This window comes from Hippopotamus amphibius, chromosome 2 (genome assembly GCF_030028045.1).
Source record: "Hippopotamus amphibius kiboko isolate mHipAmp2 chromosome 2, mHipAmp2.hap2, whole genome shotgun sequence".
NCBI classification, from domain to species: Eukaryota; Metazoa; Chordata; class Mammalia; order Artiodactyla; family Hippopotamidae; genus Hippopotamus; species Hippopotamus amphibius.
Window position 1 is genome coordinate 69,511,462 of NC_080187.1, and position 22,959 is coordinate 69,534,420.

Consider the following 22,959-nt stretch of genomic DNA (forward strand, 5'->3'; position numbering starts at 1 on the left):
TGATCAAGCCACACCCTGAAATCCATCTGTGCTCTGAAAGCCATCCCCTCGTTTGCACAGAATCCATGCCCCCGTGGGCTGCCCCAGCACCAATGACTGAGCATGGTCAGGTATTCTAAGGCAGGTGTATCCTGGAAGACAAGGAACTCCCCTGATGTCCCAGTGTGGCTCACAGACTCCCAGCAGCCCCAAATCACCCAAATCTACCCCGATAGCTCTGCCCACACTTCCTCAGAGTGAGTGGCAGTCTGGGATGCTTGACCCAGCCTTCCTTCTCTCCCCCACGTCTCCCCGAGCCCGCGTTTGCACTGCACTCCCATGCTCCCACAGCCTTCTCCAGCTCTTTCTTCGTTTTCTCATACAAGAGTTTCTCCTGATTAAAAATCCTTGCAGCTTTAATCCCCTCTTGGCGCCTTCTCTAAGGACACATTCTGCATTTGAAAATTCTTCCTGCCTATATTAGGAAAAATCTGTCAGCTTTACCTAATAATCAGAGGCTCCCAACTTCTGTGAGGTTATAGGAACCCAAAAAAGAAAGTACTCACAAAATGGACTTAAGATGAACGGGCTTCAAGGAACTGGGTATGGAGTCGAGAGAAAAAGAAAAAGGAGGAGGAGATAGCTTCTTAGTAGTTCCTCCATTTTGACAATTTTCTACTGAGAAAATGGGCAGGGAGATTCCCAAAATACAACCACTTCACACCTCTAGGAAAAACTCCCTGAGACTTTCCAGCTTATCTGTCTTGCTCTGGAGTTCCAGCTGTTAAACTGCCATTTGGATGAGATGTACATCCTTAGAAAATGGCTGGCCAAGAAGTCCTTTGTGGCCACAATAAAGACCACAAGGCTATCATTCTCCACACCCCAGACCTCAACATTTCCTACTGTCATTTTGTGGAAAGGCAGAGAAAGGGAAGTGCATGGCCTGTGTGAAAATGCAAAATGTGCCTTACAACCAAGAAAAGAAAGAACACAGTAAGACACACACACACACACTCCTACCAGTGCTGCTAAGAGGGTTAATGTTAAAAAGAAGCCTTCAGGCTGGTTATTTCATAATTCACAGCAAAATAGAAAAGGGAGACAAAATCAGCAGCATCGTTGATAAGCCCTGGAAAATGGAAGTTTCCAAGCTGTCATAAATAAGGATGGAAGCATTTGCCAAGTCAGACATTCTGCCAAGTTTGAAATCCACTCAATTCTTATATCATGGAGCTCAGAATGGAACACCAACCTTTTGGGATTTGTAATAACTTCTTCTCAGCAAAAGTTTTTGCTATTTATGAGGAAGTGAAAACAAAAAGCAAAAAAAATAATATGGAAAGTCTTTAAAGGAGCGTTAACGCCCAGTGAGCAGTGGGGAGGTGATAATGGTATAAATGGTACATGTACTGGGATTAACTTCCCATGTAATCAAGCAGGGCTTCACTTATGCACTAGTCCTATTCCGTGTGTGTGTGTGTGTGTGTGTGTGTGTGTGTGTGTGTGAATTATTGAGTCCTTGCTGGTGCCTCTCTCTTGCTCTCTCTCTCTCTCTCACTCACACACACACCATCTCACTTCAATGCACATATTCCACCCAACCAGTTGTAAATTTAAAACTTAACTGTGAAAATCAAAGAAAAGATATAGCATATTTCTGTGTGTTTGTGTTGGGTGGGAAGGGAACCAGAGGAAAAGAAGAGGGGGAAAATAATAAAAGGAAAAGAAAAAAAAATAGAGAGAAAACAGGTACCAAGGTACCAAGGCCTGGGATACTTTCACCAGTTTGCATTGGGTCGAAAAGAGTTAGAGCCACCAAGGTGAAGAGCAGAGGTCTGATGGCTATCTCAGAGCTTGCAGCCGGGGGTCCAAGAGACAAAACAATCACTGTCTTCAGAGAGTCAGGGACAAAAGCATGGATTTCCTAGGCAGACAGATCTGCTTTATGTGATCTTGGACAAGTTACTTAACTTTCCAAGTCTTTTTTACCTCATGTGTAAAGTATGCATGATAACAGTGTCAACATTACAGACACGGTAACTGTATAACCACAGCCCAGGAAGGCAAAGATGGTGTCTGTCTTGCTAACTGTGGGAATCCCCCCAGTGCCTGGCTCACGTCTGACCTCTAATTGACAATGAATACTTCCTGGATGTTGAATAGACTTGATCTAAGGTAAACCAAGATAATGTGTTAAAGAATTTAGTATACTTATGTCTCAGTTGGGATCGCGTCAAAGAAAAAGAATTCACGGGATGATGTAGCGATATACGGACAGGTTAAAGGGACACACAGAGGTGGTGAGGCAAGGAGACTGACCACAGTGGGAAGCTTTTCCCACCTCTGAGATTAAAGGGACAGAAGAGCCCATCAGCATTCAGTTCAACAGGATTTAGAGCAGGGGGCATCGAAAAGCAGTTGGCCTCCCCCAAATCCAGGAGCCTAGGTAAATGCAGAGAGAAAACTTTGTCCAGGGACTAACCTCTGAAAAGCCTGAAGCACCCTAATGGACTGTCTTAGTTCATGTTGAAAACCTAGAACTCCCTCAAAAGGCCAAACAGCGCTGGCGCCTCTGTGCTTCCCACCTGGCTTTAGGGTCTTTAGTGAAATTGCATGAAACTTACCTGAAGCCGAACTCAAATCCTTAAAGCAATCTAATCTACATTTTTGTTTAGTGATTCAGCAAGACTAATTAGTACTGTATGATGAGAATTACTAGACAGTGATGGAAGGGTGGCAAATCAACACAAAAGAGGCTGTGCCTTTCCTCCTTGAAAACACAATAAAATTTTTAAAAGAGAAAGACTTATCTGTTCATTAGTTTACGGTTGAGCAGAGATTTTAATTCAGTAAACACAGGCCCCGGGGTTTGCGGTGTGTGAGATGAGACTTGACCAAATGACTGGAAAATTAGCATGTGCCCTTGGCAGTCTCTCTCAGTCACTGGCTGCAGATGGGACATTTAGGGACAGGAGCGGCAACGTGACCGCGCTGCTCAGATGCTGCTCTGTCTCGTGGTGTTTCCGAGGCAAGGAGCCGCTCTGGCATCTCCCAACACCTTGTTCCAAAGTCCAGATCCTCTCCATGGGGGTAGCAGGATGTGTCCTCAAGCAAAGCTTCCCATCACGTCCCCCGCCCACACCCTCACCAAGGTGGTTTCCCTGCCGTCGTGTAGCCTCATAGGAGAGCAGCGATTACTCCATGTGAACGAGAAGTGCTCCAGATCAAGAGTGACGAGAAAATTCACTTTACAACAATGAAAACCAACAAATCCATCTTCAGGTACAATGGACAAAGCAAACATGCTCTGAGTTTTCATTAGCTAATTAGCAACGAATACATACTGGATGCAACTTCTCTGTTTCATACGGTGAAACTGAGAAAGTTCACACGCCAAATTCACTACGGTGCCACACACGGGCAAGCTGAGATTGGCAAGGGCTTTGAGAGTGGCACGAATTACTGGGGGGGGGATGGGGAGGTGTTTACTGCGATAGTACCTCTCCAGGGACTTCAATTAACCTTACAATTCTGCATCCTGACAGTGATGATCTCTGCTCAGCTGCTACTGCTGGTATGAGTGGCCACTGGGCATCTGCATGGTCCTGAGGGTGCCCTAGGCACCACACCGGCCTCACCCCAGCCCTGGCTCTGCTCAAGGGTCTAGCCCGTGCCAACTAACTGTTTTGAACACCGGCTCTCAGAGCCAGGCTACCTGAATTCAAATCTTGGCGTTTCTATTCGTTAGCTAGGTAACCTGGGGCAAGCCCTTCAATCATACAATTGTTCCTCAGTTTCCAGACCTTTCAGAAAGGAGTAATATTAGCGTCGGCCTCATAGGGTTGTTGAGAGAACCATGAAGCACTTAAAACAGTGCTTGGCACACGGTTGGAAATCAATACCTATTAACTATGACCACCTTTTAAATCCTATGGTAAATATTGCTTTAAAATGTGTTAGAAAAGGTGGTAACAACAGTAAAAGTGCCTTACATTAAGTGCTGGTAAAACTTCAGTGCCACTTACCTAAAATGATTTAACAACAAAAAAGCCCAAATTACCAAATGTTTTTCAATAAATGAAATTTTATTACTTCAAACATGACCAATCCTGTGTTGTCTGATAGAGTTATTACGAAAAAACTACCTCAGGAAGCAGAAAAGTTATTTGTAACCCACTGCCTGTAGGCACTTGTTCCAAGTTCCCTTGTTTCAAGTTTCCTTGAAACAAGTCTTTCCTTTTAAACAATCTCTCAGCCAATTCGTTTCTTATTTTTATTCTTAGCCAAAGATTTTCAAATGGATAATTCAAAAGTTAAAGTTAACAGAGACCCCAATTCAAATGATTTAAAATTCTGAATTAATGAAGTGAGAACAAAAGTGGAATATGGCCTTCCATGTTTTTCTTCCAGAATTCTACAGAGCATCATTGGAACTCATTGAATAACCACAACACAGGCCCAAACAGATCATGTCCTCTTATTTTATCCAAATCAAATCTGATTGTGACCAATGTGTAAGAATCACCTGGGCAGAGAGAGGAATCTAGGAAGAGAATTAGGATAACTCCTGAGAAATTTCCAAAGTGGCCTTCATTGCTTGGACCACACCCGGAATGACCCAGGGAGGAAAGTTCCCCTTCATGTGGACTCCATTACTTGAACCCATGCAGTCACCGTGTGACCAATACACGCAAATGCGTCAGTGACTGGAGGGCATGTACGGAGGCACACCCGAGCACAGTGCAAACCCATGTCCTTCCAAGTATTTTTCCTAGCGATACTGAGTGCCCCCCACAGGCACCATCTCATTTAACTCTCATAGGAACCCGGTGTGGAGGCACTACTACCATTACCCTCATCTCCTGAGGAATGGAGTCGTTGTAGCAGCTTTCCTAAGGTCATTCAGTTTATGAGCAGAGCTGGGATTCAAACCTGCATAGTCTGCATGCAGGGCCTACCACCTCAAATTACCATACAACTTTCAAATGGCCAACTACCCCTGTTCTCAGCAGAGCAAATTATAAAGGGCCTTTAGAAAAAGCACAAGTCATCAGTGTTAACTAGGCTCTTTGAAGAGGGTTGGCATACTTGGCTCAGTAAGACATCAGGTCACATTGTTTTTCTAATCCCTAAGTCTTCAATTTGGAGCAAAAGTCCTTGTAAGGTTAGGAGAAGATGAAAGCAGTCTCAAATGAATCAGAGCTGGGAACCTTGCTTTTAGGTCCTACTCGAAAAGAGGGAAAATGAAGAAGAGACAGTGTGGTCAGGCAGGAAATGGAGACCAAAGGGGTATGACGTACCATCTTAACAGTTAAGGTTCAAGATGGTACTTATCTCCATGCCCACTTGTCTTCCTCTCTCTCCCCCTCCCATGAAGCACAAGTCATCCGGTTCATTTGATCACAAAGTCACTTAGAATGGAGGGACAGAGCACCGAGTATACCTCCTTCAGGAACCCAAGTCATTCCAAGTTTTGAAAATACCAAAGGACTTTCCCACAGGATGCAGTTTTATTTTTTTAATTCTCTTAAGCTTTTCATTTTTTAGGATTGCCTTTCAGTCAATGAAAATATATCTGATGCAAGAATCAGTAAACCATAAATATATAACTTACATTGATGGGAATTTTAAAAGTCCCATTTTAGAAGAGATTTATTCCAGAATCTGCAGTGGGTCTGGGACTCCCCTAAAACTCCCAGTAACATTTCTCACACTTTCTTCTAACACCTTTAGTCTTGGACACCACCAATGACACACAGGGTGATGGTATGTGTTTGGAGAAGATGGGGTGATATACAAGTCCCTAGAGAGAATGCAAGACACATGGAGATGAATTATAAAACTTTATTGGCTTGTTAAAAAAAATGAATGAATTCAGCAAGTACATTTATAATCTATCCACATTGTTAAAACAGCACTTAAAAATAAAATAATAATGATTATCCATTATTTACAGGAAACGTGAAAAAAAATGACTTTAAGACCTGGAACATTATGGTGAAAAAAACAGGACATGAAAATGATTCACAGGCTGCCTATATGGATTACAGCAAATGGATCTGACCAGGAAATGAGGGGACTCAAGGATCTGTCTTTCTCTGGAGTCTCTTGCTGTTTTTTTTTTGTTTTTGTTTTTGTTTTTACTTTTTGTCTTTTCAGCTTCATTGAGGTATAATCAACAAAGAAAACTAAGATATTGAAAGCGTGCAGTGTGATGATTTGATATACGTATACATTGTGAATAGAATCTCTTGCTATTTTATATTTGTTTATAGAAGCTCCATTCATAAATGGACTGTCCTAAAATAAAGGTGGTGAAAATCTCTGTTCTTTTCTTTGCCTCTCATACACTTATTTTTCTGTGAAAACTAAGACTCCTGACATAGCCAATGTCAACCCATCTTGGGCGCCCACTAGTGACCAGGCCAAGGCTCCAAGGCACACTAGCCTGAATTAAACTCAGGGTGACCTCCCTGTCAAAATCACATGGCCGTGAGGTCCCTTTGTCCCTGAAGACCAAAACAAGGAAATGGGCTAACATGAGTTGAAAACTGCCTTCTGTGACAACAATTTTCATGTCACTTTCTGGATTGGGAACTCTGTTCCCTTAATTCAGTCTGGCAGCACCCCACAGAAAATTACCTCCTTGCCCTGTCCAGCAGGGTCTTTAACCTTCCCAGATGCCCTTGAAGAAACCTGATACGGTCTGCAGACACTGTAGGTGTGAACACAGCAGAACGCGCTTAATAGAATGGCTGCTTCTGTCCCAGTTTTGTGGGCATCCAGCCTGCTGCAGGGCACAACCCCTGGGGGGTCCCCCCGCCCTGACCAGATGGGAAGGGCACAGCCCACGTGGCTGGATGCAGCAACCCTGTGAAGGCCCTGGATTTTATGGAATCTGTCTGTTGTCTAGATTGTGGACAAAAGAGGATGAAATGAGCTTCTATTGTAGTGGGAGGAAATTAGATGAAAACCAAAGGAGGCGTTCTAGACAGAAAACAATAGAGCAGGTGAAAGCGTAAATTATCCACTCTTGCATGGAAGAAGAGAAAAGTTAGTATTGGTCCCAGTTAGTGCTTTGATTCCATTTTGCAATGAAAAAAAAAAAAAGGTGTGTGCAAAGCAACCAATAAAGCAAATAAAAATAAACTCTCAGGTTGTCATGGAGTCAATTTAGAGTGTTAGAGAAAAAAGTCAGGGTTTTTAAGACAATCAAGAAAAAATAAAAGAGGAGAGAAAAAGCAGGAGCGCCTCCATCATGCTGGCCCTCACTCCTGGCAGTGACCTGTACTCCTTGAGTTGTTTACTCCTCCAACTGCTGGATCCTGACGGCCTCTGCTCTATCTGAGGGGGAGCTGTAAGCTTCAACCACTCTGGGTGTGATTCAAGATTACTTGAAGGACTTGGAGCTAAAAGTGAAGCTCTGGGCTCTGCATTGTGGGGCTGGGGCTGGGACAGTTCACATCTCATCTCTGCTCCATACTCTTGGAAAGAAGACTCAGTGGGTCAAAAGGCACCCAGGCCCTGCTGGAGGCCAGCAGGGAAAACCCCTGAACTGACTGTCTCTGAAGTATGTGGGGATTCACTTCGCCTGTTGAGATATGGACCTCCCTTGGCCTCAGTCTGATCTATCATGTGATGACAGTGGGAGTTTCTTCATCTCTCTCAGCTGCCTCAGAAGGTCTCAGTGGGACCCAATTCAAGATATAGGACCTGAACCATGCCTCTTGAAGATGACACACCTGTTTTCCATTTAGCAATGGCCCTATCAGTATGTTAAGGACATGCATGAAATGCAGCCATGTGCTTTCTCATCTGAACCTGGCTGCCCCTGAGTGGGCCAAGTGACATGAACACTGGTAAAAAGAAAGTCACGTCAGACAAAACAGAAAATAGGATTCACTAGGTGCCTCTGGCCACACAGAAGTGGGGCCCATTGGGGATGGAGGGAAAACATTGCTGCAAGAGAGTCCCAGGCTAGGTGAGAGACCTGAGGTCCCAGCTAGCAAAGCAGTAGGACAGCCCAAAAGCAAGTGATGTGCTGCAGAGCCCTGGGCTGCTAAACTCAGTGGTACTAAAGCTCTCAATAGCAGTGCCAGGATGTGCGTTAGGGAAGGCAAGTAACAGGATACAGCAAAAGAACAATGATCTTGCTTTAAGACCAAAGTAACAAACTGGCAGCCCACAGACATGTTTTGTTGGCCTACATAATGTTTTAAAAATAACTGAGCCAACTTTTTAAAAATAGGGACATTTCACATACAAATCCAGGTTTCAAGTTTCTCTTAAAGAATCAGAAGGTTTGGAAATCTGGGCCCACATCTCTGGGAGGCACGAGTTGGCTGGGTCTGGGTGACAGCTGCCCCTCTGGAGGGGAGGACGTTCACTCACCCGGCCCACAGTGTTCATTTAGGATACCTGCCTGGCACTGAAATGCCACAGCCTTGTTGGAGGGCGACAGACTTGATTTCAGCAAAACCGCCGCCTTTCCCCTTCTAATGCTGGAAAAATGCATGCTACGTGCCTTTAGGAAGCTTGAAAAAGACTTCTTACAGGGGACATCAAAAGCAAGGGATGAGAGAGGTGGTCCAGAGTATAGAAATGAGAAGCTGGGTTACTGATTGAGGTCTTCAGGGATTTAAAAAAATGAAAAGTAAAGAACACAAGACTGTATGAAACCATTTTCTAATAGCCTGCTGTTTTCATCGTTCCCTAGGAGATGTCAACTGCTCTTTGATAGATTCAATTGCCTTATCTGTCCACTTTTCTCCATTTTAAAACAAAAATCCAGCCTGCAATTCTTTCAGCTGTTGAGGGCAAATATTCTTTTTTTTTTTTTTTTTCTTTTAGGGTCTGGGATACTTATAAAATAGTCCTTAAACAGTTCATTGCCTTTTTATGGCTCCATGGAATAACATAAAGGCTTTTAAAAAAAACAGTACCAAATGGCCGATATTTAAGAACCTTTGCCATCCTCACAGCCTGCCTCTGCTTGGCTCTCAGTTTGAATTTCATTTTTCTTTCGGGGGGCAGGATTTCTGCAATTAGCTAGGCTTTTTGTAAATCAACACCTTTGGGAAAGATCAAAATCTAAGTAGTGACAGGAACTGTCATTCAACAGTGAGCGAGAAAATAAGAATTCAGAGAATATGCAGACCTCCCCATACCCAAGGTCAGCTGCCCTCAAACTCAAATATCTTTTTGGAAAGACAACTTCTGAGATCGGCAGCCTGCTTATGCTTTGGAGAAATGGCCCTTCTTTCAGATACGCATATAGAATAGCCAAGTCAAATGCTGTAATCCGTAGGGCTCTGTGAAATGTCTGCATCAAGCAATAACATAATTAGTGGCTAGTGTAAAAGATACATGATAAAACATTCATCACGGATAATCTTTTTATATCAAGTGGTGACTAAATAGATCCTGGCTTGTTGAGATTAATGCCTTAGTTACACAGGATTCAAAACAGTGTTTCCAAACATGTTGGACTAGTTATAAAACTATAAAACCTTAAAGCTGACCTGCAAAACTTGAGTAACTACCTCCCCTTCGAAAAAGGCTTTTTAAAAACATCGGTAAGTTTCCAATTCAGCCGTGGTGTCTATATGCAGACATTAAGAGTCAGAGCCAATTTTGTTTTCAAACAAAATGCTCAGGGCCTGGCTCTGAAGTTCCCCTAACAAGAAAGGTGTGAAGCAGGGCAGGGGTGGCCAAACCTCTCTTCAGGACAGGGATCCCAGCTGCTGCACACTAAGCGACGTGTACAAAGGCCACAGAGATGGCCAAGTGTGTGAGACAGGTGAGCACATCAGACTAAGGCAGGGATGCAGGATTCTGTAGCTCTAAGGCTGCCCTTGCAGCATTGAAGCTGGACATTATAAAGCACACATTCATTTGCGACCTGCCACCTCTGTGCTGCTGGGGGTCAGGAAGAGCTGTCCAGCCCAGGAAAACCCAGTGGAGTGTAGTATGTCGTAGGGGGACTGTCCTTCTTAGAATATCATCTCCTGCTCACAGCAGGCCAGCCATTCTGCTCACAGGCCTTTTCAGAGTAGAAAAGCTGCAGTTCTGTCATGGGAACAGCATGAGATGCTGCGGCCTTCTCACTCGGCAAACTTCTAAAAAGCAGGTGGATCGCAGAGGTCAAATAAAAGGATATATGCACTGTATGTATATATTTCACTCTTTTTGTTTTTCTGAAACTGACTATGCTTAACCAAAATCCACAGCCCCTGACCAAATAGCTTCTTTTTTCTTTTCTTTTCTTTTCTTTTCTTTCTTTTTCTTTTCTTTTCTTTTTTTTCTTTTTTTTGGCCTGGCAATAAACTTTAAGGAAATCATTATTGTTGACTGCATGACTCTGGGCCTTCACGGCCAGTGAAGGAAACAACCTCTCAGGGACATCCCCAAGTCCCCACAGCGATGGTGGATATGCCCTTAACTCTTTTAGTCACTGCATTCCAGGTGGAAAAGTGAAACTTTCTGAATTCAGTACTGATTAAACAACAGCAGAAAACAATGCTAAAATTCATGTTAAATGGAGATTAGACTGTTTAGTGTGTCCTTACACCTGTCCCTAAATTTAGACTTTTTTAAACTTTGCAGTTCACCTTTAATAAGCAGAAACATTGAAAATCAATACATTTCCAGTATGGTCAAACAGCACACCTTTCCGAAGAGAAGCACAACCCAATGCATTTCATTTCCATTTTGTATTTGAACGATTGTGAGAACAAAAGAGAAGCATTAATTTAAGATGTTTTCTTGACTTTCTTAGCTGCCTGTGAGCTGTCTCTGCATTGGTGTCCCCCATTCACAGCTCACAGCACCTGCAGGCTTCATGCAGTACCTCCTGCAAACACCACCCACATCTACCAGAAAACCCCAGATCAGTGGCACTTCCCAATGCCAGCCTCAAGAGTCCAGCTTACAAGGCAGCATCAACCAACAAGCACCACAGCCCCCTTCTCTGTCTTTTCCTTTATTTCAGCTACCCATCCAGTGGGATCTTATGAAACAAAACAAAACCTAAAAGAAACACAAAATAAAACATGTCATGCTCAAAAAAAAAATCAGTGGAAATTAACATGCAAGTACAATCACTTGTAAAAGAACATCATAAGTAAACATCAAAATTAAGACACAACATGCAATATACTTGAAAACATAAATACAATATAATTACAAAACAGAAATCAGGAGAAAATGGGAGTCTCATTATCACACAACTTAGTTTGAAACTCATAGCCGATTTTACATGGCACATGAAACACAGGAAAGAAATGCAAAGGATTTCTGCACACACTTCCACCCCCCCGCCCCCGCCCACTGTATTAGATGTTAACACCTTAATTTGAGGAGAAATCTGTGCAAAATATAAAATGACCCCTGGATAATTTTTATATATAGGAAAAAAATAAAATTCAACAACAAATATATACCCGAATTCTAATTTTCTTTTCCCACCTATAAAGCCAAATTATTCCTAAAATAACTGAGTAATTACTCAGCCAGATCAGCGAAATGGCTGGTTTTAACCAGTTAAATATTGAAGACTTAGATTCTTTTTCAGGAATCCTACTATTAAATAATTAACTGCCTGTATTTAATTAAGTATCACGCCATACTATGGCATATATATGTATGTGTGTATATATATATATATAATCTATTATATAACATATGGTATATAGCATACAACATGAAGTATATTGTAAGTATACACATTACATATACAATATAAGGCATATAGTATCTAGTACATATAATATATAAAACATATAAATACTTAATATCAATTAATTCTAAAAACATTTACTGAGCGCTGTAATACCTGATGCAAAAATAAAGAAAACGGAGTTCCTTGACTTCAAATACTTCATTGGCCACAGATGGAGAAAGATGAGTGAATAACTTACACATTAACAGCTAATCTACTTTGTGCAGAGCTGTCTTCTAAGCTCTTTGCCCAAATCAGTCCTTTTAATGTCACTATAACCCTAAGAGATAGGTTCTATTATTACACCCTCTTTACTGGTCAGAAAACTGAGGCCCAGAGGGTGAAGCAGCTTGCTCAAGGCTGGACAGCTAGTGTGTGATGGAGCTCAGATTCTGACTCAGGAGCTCTGGTGCTGGGGCCCCCCTGCCATGACGTTGTGCACAGGGGACAAACTCTCTCTGAACTTGCCTTTGAAAACCCAGCAGGAACAGGGAAGGTTTTATTACATGGAATTCTATGTGTAATTTGCATGAATCTTCATCAGATTCATAAGTGACAAAATAGATGACATCATAGTAGAAACCCCCAAGACGTTCCCAAGATGTTTTAAAGTTCAGCTTTGGAAGATGCTTCTAAAGCCTACCCTCCAGACTCTCGATCTTCTTCAACCTGGTGTCTGGTCTGCCAAGTGCTGGTGTCATCTGTCTCCAGAGCTGTAATTACCATCACCAATCTGTATCATCATTTACAACAACACTAAAAGAGTCTATGGAGCTTAATTTCCATGGCATTTCTCTCTCCCGCCCCTCAGAGTCTCAGGAAAAGAACTGGGGAGAGATGCCAAACATCGTTTATGGATTTAATCACCCACAAACCACCGAGAATTTAGGAAGTACACAGTGGCATGATTAAGTCTCCTTCATAGCTGTCTCTTTCTAAATAAATGTTCAGCCTCCAGGCAAACATAAGCAGCACTAGTTTAAGAGGCACTAGCTCAAGGACACCAAATGAGCTAACCAAACACCTTAGCTACTCTTTCAGGTTTTAAGAGGGTGTATCTCAAATTTCTTCACACTGAAACAATAGGATTAATATGAGGGTGTCAAGTTTGCCAATAAAAACAGGAAAAACTTGGTGAAACAAAAATAGAAGATACTATCTCCAAACAAAAATATTTGTTGATTCACTATATAAATTTCTCTGCACATGCAATTTTGAAGGGTTTATTTGATTAAAATTACAGAGCAGATTAAACTTCTAATGCAAATCTTATTTCTACTGGGTTTATGGTACAAGAACTTGAAGAGTTTACTAATGTCAGAATGTTTAATTGGAACCAGGCCGCTCTTCCTTTGCTTCTATTTGCCCACTCTGCTCTCCTATGAACCTCCCCAAACCCCACTACAGGCTCTTTAATTATTACAATTGGGAGACACAATTTGCCTGACTAGACGCAAGCTCTTTTTGACTGCCATTCATTCAGGCTCCAACAGCATTTGCCCCATTTAAGTTGATGTCATGCCCCTCTTTAACCTTCTTCTGCTTTGCCTTTTGTGATGCATCCTTCTCAAAGCCACACATCTCAGCTCCACACACCCATGGAAGAAAAGCAAGTGAAGCCACCCTAAAAAACACACTCGATGTCTTTCTTGAGGAAAAGCCAGCTTGTTACAACGATAAGCAGTATGCCGTATTCAAAGTGTCACTTACACGACCCCTCACCTCAAGGAAGGCAAGTCCTTTCCACACATCTGATCTTTACACACCATTGATACACTTAAGATACACCACCGTCTCATGGAAAATTAGCTTGATTTAAAGACTTAACTATTTATAAGAAAATGCATCCAATGCTTTATGTTTCCAAGGGGTTGACAGTAAAATTCAATTAGGGCCCCAATCTACCTACCAGGATCTTATGACTTGTGCCCTCTTGTGTTATAAGAAACTCACAAAAGGGGCCACAAAATGATATAAAACAATAGATAATTATTTTCTCCTAGTGAGGGGGAAAGTTTTTAGACCACAACAAATGGCTGAACATCTTGTGAGTTTAGCAGCCAAACGAGCTGTCTAGCTTCTAAGCCTGAAATATAGATATTTTGACAATGTGACATTCTGAAGCGTTTGCAGAATTCCAACGGTGCACAGTAGTTATCGTGACAACAGCTCCTTTATCAAAAACAACGCTAGAGAAACTTTGCCACCACTGCTTACACTTAGCCGAGCTAAATAAGAACAAGGATAAAGCAGGTGCTGAATGAGAAATGTGATGTGAAGTTGAAAGCAGAGAAGAAAAACCCGGATGTGTCTCTGCTATTTGCTGACTCCGGATCTGCTCATTGACCTCTTCCAAGGGAAGGACTGGGGGGCTGAAGGTCAGTGAAGCGCTGTGCTCTCTTTACCATTGGCTTCCGACCCATTTAGATTTCTTTACATTCAAACGTGCACACATTTTCCTCCTATTACTCAGAGGCAATCAGCCATAAAATGGCAAGGATCTGCAGTACATTTAAATTAACAGCAATTTATCTGGAGCAAAAAGGAAAACTGCTGAGTCGAAAGGATGCGAAGGGAGCGGAAGAAAGATGCAGCTGCAATCTAAAAAAGCAAACCTTATCACGTTTGTCATTGGAGAAGTAGAAAACTGCCAGCTTGGTGTCTGCAGGGCCTGGTGCCACTTTGGGGACAGGACGGTGGCTAGGGTGCCAAGATAGTAGCTCACCTGCATCGGAAAGCAAAACAAATGTCCCCGGAGCCATCTGGAAAATGTTTACCAGGTAAAACTCAGAGAATATACTCCTGTGTTCTCATAGTATTAGGTGCCTGGGAAATGGTGAGGGCAAAAAGTCACACAGTCAGGGCTTCCTAGGAGGCGCAGTGGTTAAGAATCCGCCTGCCAATGCAGGGGACACGGGTTCGATCTCTGCTCCAGGAAGATCCCACATGCCGTGGAGCAACTAAGCCCGTGCACCACAACTACTGAGCCCGCGCTTTAGAGCCCGTGAGCCACAACTGTTGAGCCCATGTGCTGCAACTACTGAAGCCCACGTGCCTAGAGCCCATGCTCCACAACAAGAGAAGCCACGGCAATGAGAAGCCCGCGCACCACAGCGAAGAGTAGCCTCCACTCACTGCAGCTAAAAGAAAGCCCACGCACAGCAACAAAGACCCAACACAGCCGATAAAATAATAAATAAAATAAATAAATTTAAAAACAATGTATCTTAGATACCTTTCTCTGTAAATAAAAGTAGATCTATCTTTAAAAAAAAGAAAGAGTCACATAGTCAGACTTGGGCCAGGTGCAATTCCATTTTATTTCAGCACCTGGGCTTAAATCCCAATTGTCCTAATTTGACATCTGTGGAGCATTTAATATCTGTTGGTTGTTGTATCAACAAGCCCTTGCTGTTGTGCCTTTTTAATTTTATTTTATAGGTGACTCACTCAGCCCAAATAGCCGTTGTGATATGTCCAAGGTCACCCAGGAGCAGAGTGAGAGATGAAATCTAAGTTCGGAACCTCTGGATGGTCAGTCCGTCTTTTAAAATGGTATCACTTGCACCTGTAGCAGAAATTTCCCAATAGGTAAGTTTAGGCCCTGGGACTTTCTTTCATTCCAGAAGTTGCTTAACCATCCTTCAGACACTCCCTTTGCTTCGCAAGAATGTTCCTTTTGTCTATACACCATCACACCTCCTAAGATCTCCTTCCACCAAGCAAGCCTTCACCATTCTTGAAGATCCAGTGTAAAAGCCGTCTCCTATGAGTATTCAGTTCACCCCCTCTTAACTTCTACGGCATTCTCATTCATGTGTTCTTCTTTTGTACTTTTGCTAAACGTGTATTTCTTCTCTGTTTACTTCCTTGCATCCCAGACTTTAAGCACAGGAGGGCAGAGAGAGCACATCTCTACATCTTCTATGTCCTACATTGCCTCGCATGATGCCAAGGACAGAATGCATTTTAAGTTTTAGCACAGTAATGTCTAAACTCTGAGTTTTATTGGAAAACTTTGACGGACTTGATAACAGAACCAAAATGGAGGAGAGAGGAGGCGACAATACAATGTAGGATCCACTGCTTCTCGCTGGCAACTGAGCTAACCAAATCACTTCAAGTCTGCACAAAATCACACATTTGGTCTGAAGTGTACTAGAGGTTGCAGAGTTAGATGCAAGAACACCTAGTGAGTGCCTTCTGGAGCATTTTAAGCTCCTGGGGAAAAAGTGCTAGACTTAGTTCATTCTCTCATGATGATCAAAGTTATGGGGTGTGGGAGTAGGAAAAGGGAAGCTGTTGTCCACTTGTTAGCTGGAGACAAAAAACTAAAGTAAAAGGCTGAGGACGGTCAGCAAGGCTTCTAAAGCTCTGGTTTGACTTTGCAAAATGAAGTTTGGTTATGAGCTGAAAATTAAAGCAGGAAACACAAAGTTCTTGGCAAAGCTTGAAAGTGTAAGGAAAGCCAAAGCTATTGCACAATTAAAATTCAGTAATTCTAAGGAGCATGTGATCTGATCAGCAGGGCCTGATGAAAAGTGTCCAAGGCCACAAGCACTACCATGTCAGGGATTTCACATAGGACGTGGAGCTCATCCAAAGACCAAGGCCATTATCTGTGAAATCACCTAAAAATGCCGTAAGCAGAGTAGGAAAAAAAAAAAGATAGAGCTTGTGGTTTGAAGGGCATTCAAATATTCAAAAGGCTTTCATTACAACCACAGTGAGACACCCAAATCAATCTATTATTCTCCTGTGGGGTGTGCCTTGCCTTCTGGCTTACGACAATAAACATATATTGGAAAATCTATAGGGTAGCTCTTTGCAGCATGAAAGTGAAATGGTATCTTCTTAAAGATACTGTTTTCACAATTCTCAGGCCAGAGGCTTACCAATGACTCAAACATTCAGTACATAAGCATGGCATTATCAGTTTCATTATAGAGACCATGAACTTACTGCTGCCAATATAGATTTGTGTCTAGATTTATTTTCACCAAAATGCTCCAGACAGTGATTCTTTTTAGTATATGAAGCCAGAGTACTACAGTCTAGTGCCCAAATAGGATACAAATGACATAAAACCTATTGCTCAATTAACCTACAACTACAGAAACTTGCAAGAACCTCAAATATACACAAAGGAAGTTGCTCAGCTCTGCTCAGTTGTGGGTGAAACACAGCCCACAGACAAAATAGACCTGGAAATAAATTTCTAGAAAAGGAAATAATGCATAAAATAAGCCAGAGAAAACAAGTGGACATGGGTCAGCCAGAGCCTGTCTGATGGTGATGATGATAGTGGTGATGGAGGTGGTGGTGATGGTGGTGGTGGTGATGGAGGTGGTGGTGATGGTGGTGGTAGTGATGGTGGTGGTGATGATGATGTTGGTGATGATGATGGTGATGATGATGGTGGTGATGGTGGTGATGGTGGTGATGATGGTGGTGATGATGATGGTGATGATGATGGTGGTGATGGTGGTGATGACAGGATGATAATGAAGATGAAGGTAGGAGATGGAAGAAGGAAAGGCAGGAGGAGGACTTAAAGGGAAAGCATTGTCGTCGATGTACTTGGGAGACCTCAAGCATGTAGAGGGGGTGACCCCAATTACTGGAGAATGAACATAGAGATAATAAGACCTCAGAGCAGTACTACTAAATCCATGTCCAAGTTTAAGCGGATCCTTCAAAGAAGAGAGTAGGTAAAAATAAGATTTGTCCTGGAGCACCACTTTTTCATTAGGCACTCCAAGCCATGCTTCACAGACAGTTTGAAGATTATTAACACTTAGGATGCTTGCTAAGAAAGCAACAATCGGGGGTCTCTGGAGTGCCCAGTGTCCCTGCTCATTATTGCAAAGCAGGAAAGTCAGATTCACTAATGGTTCCACTGGAGCAGAGAGGAAGGGCAAACAAATTACCTTCACTTGAATAGAAGCACCTCATAAATCTCACCTCCATTTAAATGAGCAAAGTGCACAAGATAACGAAACCTCACCTAAGCACCAAGTATTCCAGAAGGCAAAACAAAGAGAAGTGGAGTTGATAACCCCCATGAACTGACTACAATAAACATGAATTATCTAAATCTGCCTGAGAACAGGCTTAAAAACAAAGGCCTTTGTGCTGTCTGGCAAGGACATCTTGGGAGGTGGGCTGCCATCCAATGATCTGGTGCAGACAAGGTGAAACTGCCAAAGGCCACATCCTGAAGACTTAACTCCGGCTCTTCAAGGAGTCCAGTTCATGCAGCCACTCCCCGACCCTGCGAGGGTTCACTCTCGTGTGTTGCTGCCGCATAACCGCCTCCTCACTGCCCAGTCCCCACAAGCAACAACATTACCACCAGCTCCCAGACCACATCTCTGCTCCCATGGCTGCTGCAGGCATACGCAGGAGGCTGCCTGGCTTCAAAGATTCTTCTCCGGCCTCTGCCTTTTATCCAGAGAAGTGGATGTACCCAAATTCAGAAACAGGAGAAGATCATGGGGCGGGAAGGAGGTCTTCCACCTAAACATGTCCTTTTTTTCTCTGGTACCTTTAGTGTAGGACACCATTAGCAGAAGAACTTCCATCATCTCAGATGTTATCTGGCCAGAACAGGAAATAAAACGTGCCTCTCCTCTGGTGCACCTGAGACGCGATGGGGAATTTGGGGTCTGCAAGGTGGTTCACCTGCCCTTGGTGAGCCTATAAGGGCTATTACCTGACACTTCTCTTCTATGCAAAATTTAAAATCCTAGACCAGACCCTTCAGAAGTGAATCCAATGGTCATCTCTTACCTAGCAAGGTTTATAAGGTGATATCCCAGAAATGCTCATCAATCTAAAAGAGTACCAGCCCATTCCCACCACCAAGCACAAGATCTACGCTCCAAAAGTGTTTCCCCATCAGGTGGAACCTGCAGGATTCTGGACCACAGCCAATCCCTCTGCCCTGCCTTTTATCAGTAGCAGGTGACCCACTTTGAAAAGCCTCAATAAAATGAAGATCCTACTCTATTCTCAAAAGGAAACTTGAAAAGTGCAAAGCCAATCCCATAGTCGCAGCCTTGTATGCACTCAGACTTAGGCAGCCAGCAGAACCCCCAGCTTGACTTAACTTCACCCCTAAGCTCTGGAAGTCTCCACTGTAGTGACATTTTTATTTGCCCTAAGAGCTCATTTTGGAAAAAGTCCATCCCACCTCACTACCCTGACTAACCCCACAGCAATGTCTTACGGCAGCTGGACATACGCCAACCTCAGTGATTTAACGTGGCAACACCCCTATCTGAGAGACAGGAAGATTCTCTCTACGCCTTGATTCTTTCTCTGGTTCAGATACAAGTTATACATGGAGAAAATTCTGAATTTTCAAGAGATTGCATTTTTACACGCACCAGATTTCACAGTTTATTTTCCTTTTTAAATAAAGTATGCATGGCATACATGAAATACCAAATATAACAGCTTGGTTAAGAATTATAGCAACCGGGCCAAGAATCAACTAGAACCAAGACACTGGAAAAACAATGGATTCTAGTTTTTTTTTTTCTTTTAATGAAAATTTAGTGTATCCAAACATCTGACCTTATTTTCAGGAATGCTTTCCATACCTTATAGGAAGTTCTTTACTAAGTCAAGGTGATTTAAAGGGAAAGCCTATTTACCCGCAACTCTACACACATTCTTATTTCAAAACAGAGATCACCACCCACGTAAGCACAAGAGGCATTCAAAGAAAGACATGCGATGGACAAATGCATTGCCTTATGTGAAAGCTGTAAAAATCTTAAAACATCACGTAGATGAAAGGACAGAGTATAACTACACGGGCAGAGCAGGAATGACTGGATTATAAATTTTTCTTTCATTCTTCATAATTATGGCCATTTGCCATGCATCGTTTAACTGCTCAAGATCCTAGAGCTGTACTCACAGCTACCATAGGAATCAGAATTTTAATAAGTACAGTTGCCCTACATGTTTATCTTCTCTGTGAATTGCATGAGGCCTGAAAGAAAACCACCTGGATGGCTGCTTAGATAGCAGGAAGCGACCTGAAGCCCACAGAACTGAGTTTGGATTCTGCCCCGTCCCTCTGAGCTGCGTAACCCTGGCCAAGTTGGCGGGGGTGGGGGGGGGGGGGGGTGGGGGCTCTCTGAGCCTCAGTTGGCCATTCTAGAACAGAGATGAAATAAATCTAACATATTGTGATGACTAGAGTTAATATGAGTACTTCATACTATCCTTGCCATTTACGGGTTCCTCCGCTCACAACAGTTGCTAGAATTATGACATTTAGACCAAGTGCGGCGCCATAGAAATTCCAAACTATCCTACTCATTTAAAAAAATACGATTGGAATAATCTCTCTCCTGACCTTGGTCCATGTTCATTGAGCCCTTTCAGGGCTTTGTGGTAAATGCTTGCTATGACTTTGAACCAACTAATGACCATATCTTTAAAGCCCCCGAGATTAGCAGATACCTTCACAAATGCTTGCCTTGTTCCAGGCTGTGTAACCAAGTAACTTTCTCTTTCATCTCCCAATTTTCCATCTTCCTGTTTTGTTTTTCTGGGCTGCCCAAATGGCTTTTTGGAGGTATATCCTGTCTGTCTGTCTGTCTGTCTGTCTCTGTCTGTCCGTCTCCCTCTCGTCTTTCTTTGTATCTCTGGGTCCTTCTCCATTTTCTCCTGTGGACTGGGAAGAACTAATGCATAAGTTGGCATCACTATATTTGCTTCTTGAGTGGAACATGTTTCAGATTTCAATATGATATGATTTCCTCTTTAAAAACCCAATTTAAATTCTACTTTATTGGAAGTTATCTCTCCATTGTGCTGCTGTGGTTGTTTTGTTTTGTCTGTTTTACTCTGCTAAAATACTGGGGGCAAAGAACATTAAAGCTAAGTACCAATCAGAAATGAAGATACACCATTTCTGAAAATATTACTAAATAACGTAAGCAAGAGAAATATGGCAATTTATAAAAATCTGGTTTCCCTACACTTTTTCAAGTATATATATAACACACTCCTTTTGGGAAGGGGCTATCATGTGCATATTGTGAAATGAAAAGGAAGGTTAGCACTTCCATTTTACAGATAAAAACATAAAGGTAGAAGGGGGCTAAGTGATCATATTTTATTTGATTTAAGTATATTTTTTATTGAATTATAGTTGATTTACACTATTGTGTTAGTTTCAGGTATAGAGCAAAGTGATTCAGTTATACATATGTGTGTGTATATATACAATCTTTTAAAATTCTTTTCCATTATAGTTTATTACAAGGTATTAAATATAGTTCCCTGTGCTATACAGTAAATCCTTATAGTAAGTATATGTTTCATTCACTAATCACACAGTAATAAGCCACCTTCCATTGTGGATAACAGGACACCAAAATGTCTTTTTCAACTACCTTGTGTAATTCAGCATAGCACTTTAGGACAAAAAATTCTCCAGCCTCCTTTCCAAAGTAAGGACCTCTATCATCCACCAAGAAATAAATGCCTCAAGAACCAAGTGGACTTTAAAGAAGAAGAACCCTTGCTCCATCCACCACTGGGGTGTTGCTGGAATGCTCTTGTGCTACCCACTAGAATAATCACGCTGCAGTGCTTTCCAGACTTCCACTCACAGTCACAAGCAGGACACTTTAACCCTGTACACAGTCAACTCAGCAGCTACTGCAAATGACTGCTTTCAACTGCATTTTCAGTCATAGGCATAAATAAAGTCTTTGTTATGAGCTATAAAGTAAAAATTCCCAGAATGGAACTTTGCCCAAAACTTCCATCTTCATACTCCTGCCAAGTGGGTCCTCTCAGTTAGAAGCCCTGGGATTGCTGGCGGAGGGCTGTGCTGAACCACAGCTACCAGAGCCATGGGCTGGCCACTCTCAGAAGGAAAGATGCCTTTCGATGCCAAAATGGTAGCCACCAGTTGGTGATATCACTGAGTCTGAAAGTTGGTCAGTGCCAGGGATTCAAGGATTTCACACCCCTGGTGGAAGACATCTGAGAACCATTCCATGGCTTCAGTTCCAATTCCAGAACCAGAAAAAAAATTCATCCACAATTACAGGAGTCTACAGTTCCACAGCTGAGGAATACATAGAGGTGACTGATATGAAAGCTCGCCTTGATAGAGTTCAACTTTCCCTGGTCCTAGACACCTGCACCAGCTGCCCCAAGCCCAGGGGAGAGCCTCCAGACACACGTCCTCTAGATCCAGAGTCGCCTCTGAGACGTTGCTTGTTTCCTCCCATCTAGCATCTTCCAGCAGTAGCTAAATGAACCAAACCCTAACTAAATTTAACTGGCTAATTGCACCTAAATTACAGTCACAAAGCCCCTTCAGAAGATTCAGTCAATTTCTTCAGGGAGAAAGTAAATGTTTTAGTATATAATTATAAACTTAATTAACATAAAATAAATTAATTAGGGACTTGAGCTCATAATGAACACCATAGTTTAGCTTTTTATTGCTGTATATTCCAGGGGAAGCTAAACCTGGAGAAGAGGGCTAACTTGTGCTTTAACTAATTCCATTTCACCTCTCCCACCCCCAACTGAACTGTTAGATTTCTGGTTGATCCTCAGTAGCACAGCATCTAAAATCCTACAGAATTCAAATGGAGAGAGTTTATGTGCTAATCTCTAGGAAAAAAAAAAAATCCCATCCTAAACCATCATAAGCTCCAATAGTTCCTAGCTGGCAGTTTGCTGAAATAACAGATGAGTAGCCAAAGCAAGAGTTCTCTGTCCCAGAGTATAAAGACAAAAACTCACCTAGAGCCGAAATAACCATCTGTTACAGATTGTTCCACATGGTTTGTTTGCTTGTTTGTTTTTTTAATTCCGAGAAAGAATTCAAAAATGGTTTTGGCAAAGAAAGATGATTTCACAAAAATGACCCACTTTCCAACCTGTACTGCCTGAACTATTGTCATAATTTTCTTTTATCTGACTTAGCAGACCAGGAGGCTGAGAAGAGGAGCCTTGAGACCTTGATGGGGCAGAGTAAGTTTTTGGTAAGTGAAAAAAAGTCTTGTTCTAATTTTCAGAAGTGTCCATAATTTCTAGGAACTGCAATCTACATCTCTCATACTTGTTTTCCCTGTAGATTGCTGTGAAGATGGAAAATAGCTGCTGTGCAAAATCTGACCCACGGGGAGGTAGGAAAAGAATGGTTGAGAGTAGGGATCTGAAGCTAGAACATGCAGTGATGGTGCGACCTTGGGAGGGCTGCCTCGGTG

At 42.4% G+C, this 22,959-nt stretch overlaps 1 protein-coding gene across 4 annotated transcripts in view; it reads right to left on the reverse strand.

Moving 5' to 3' along the window:
• The window catches only part of NTRK2 (neurotrophic receptor tyrosine kinase 2), a 345,813-nt gene that overhangs the window by 188,444 nt on the left and 134,410 nt on the right, over positions 1 to 22,959 (reverse strand). The window contains exon 14 of one of the 4 annotated variants that reach the window (XM_057722524.1): positions 8,626 to 11,010. The exons of the other annotated variants lie outside the window; for them this stretch is intronic. Within the exon in view, the coding sequence (XP_057578507.1) occupies positions 10,973 to 11,010 (38 nt within the window). The 3' untranslated portion in view covers positions 8,626 to 10,972. Of the gene's footprint in view, positions 1 to 8,625; positions 11,011 to 22,959 lie in introns of those variants that run through there. 4 annotated transcript variants of the gene reach the window in all.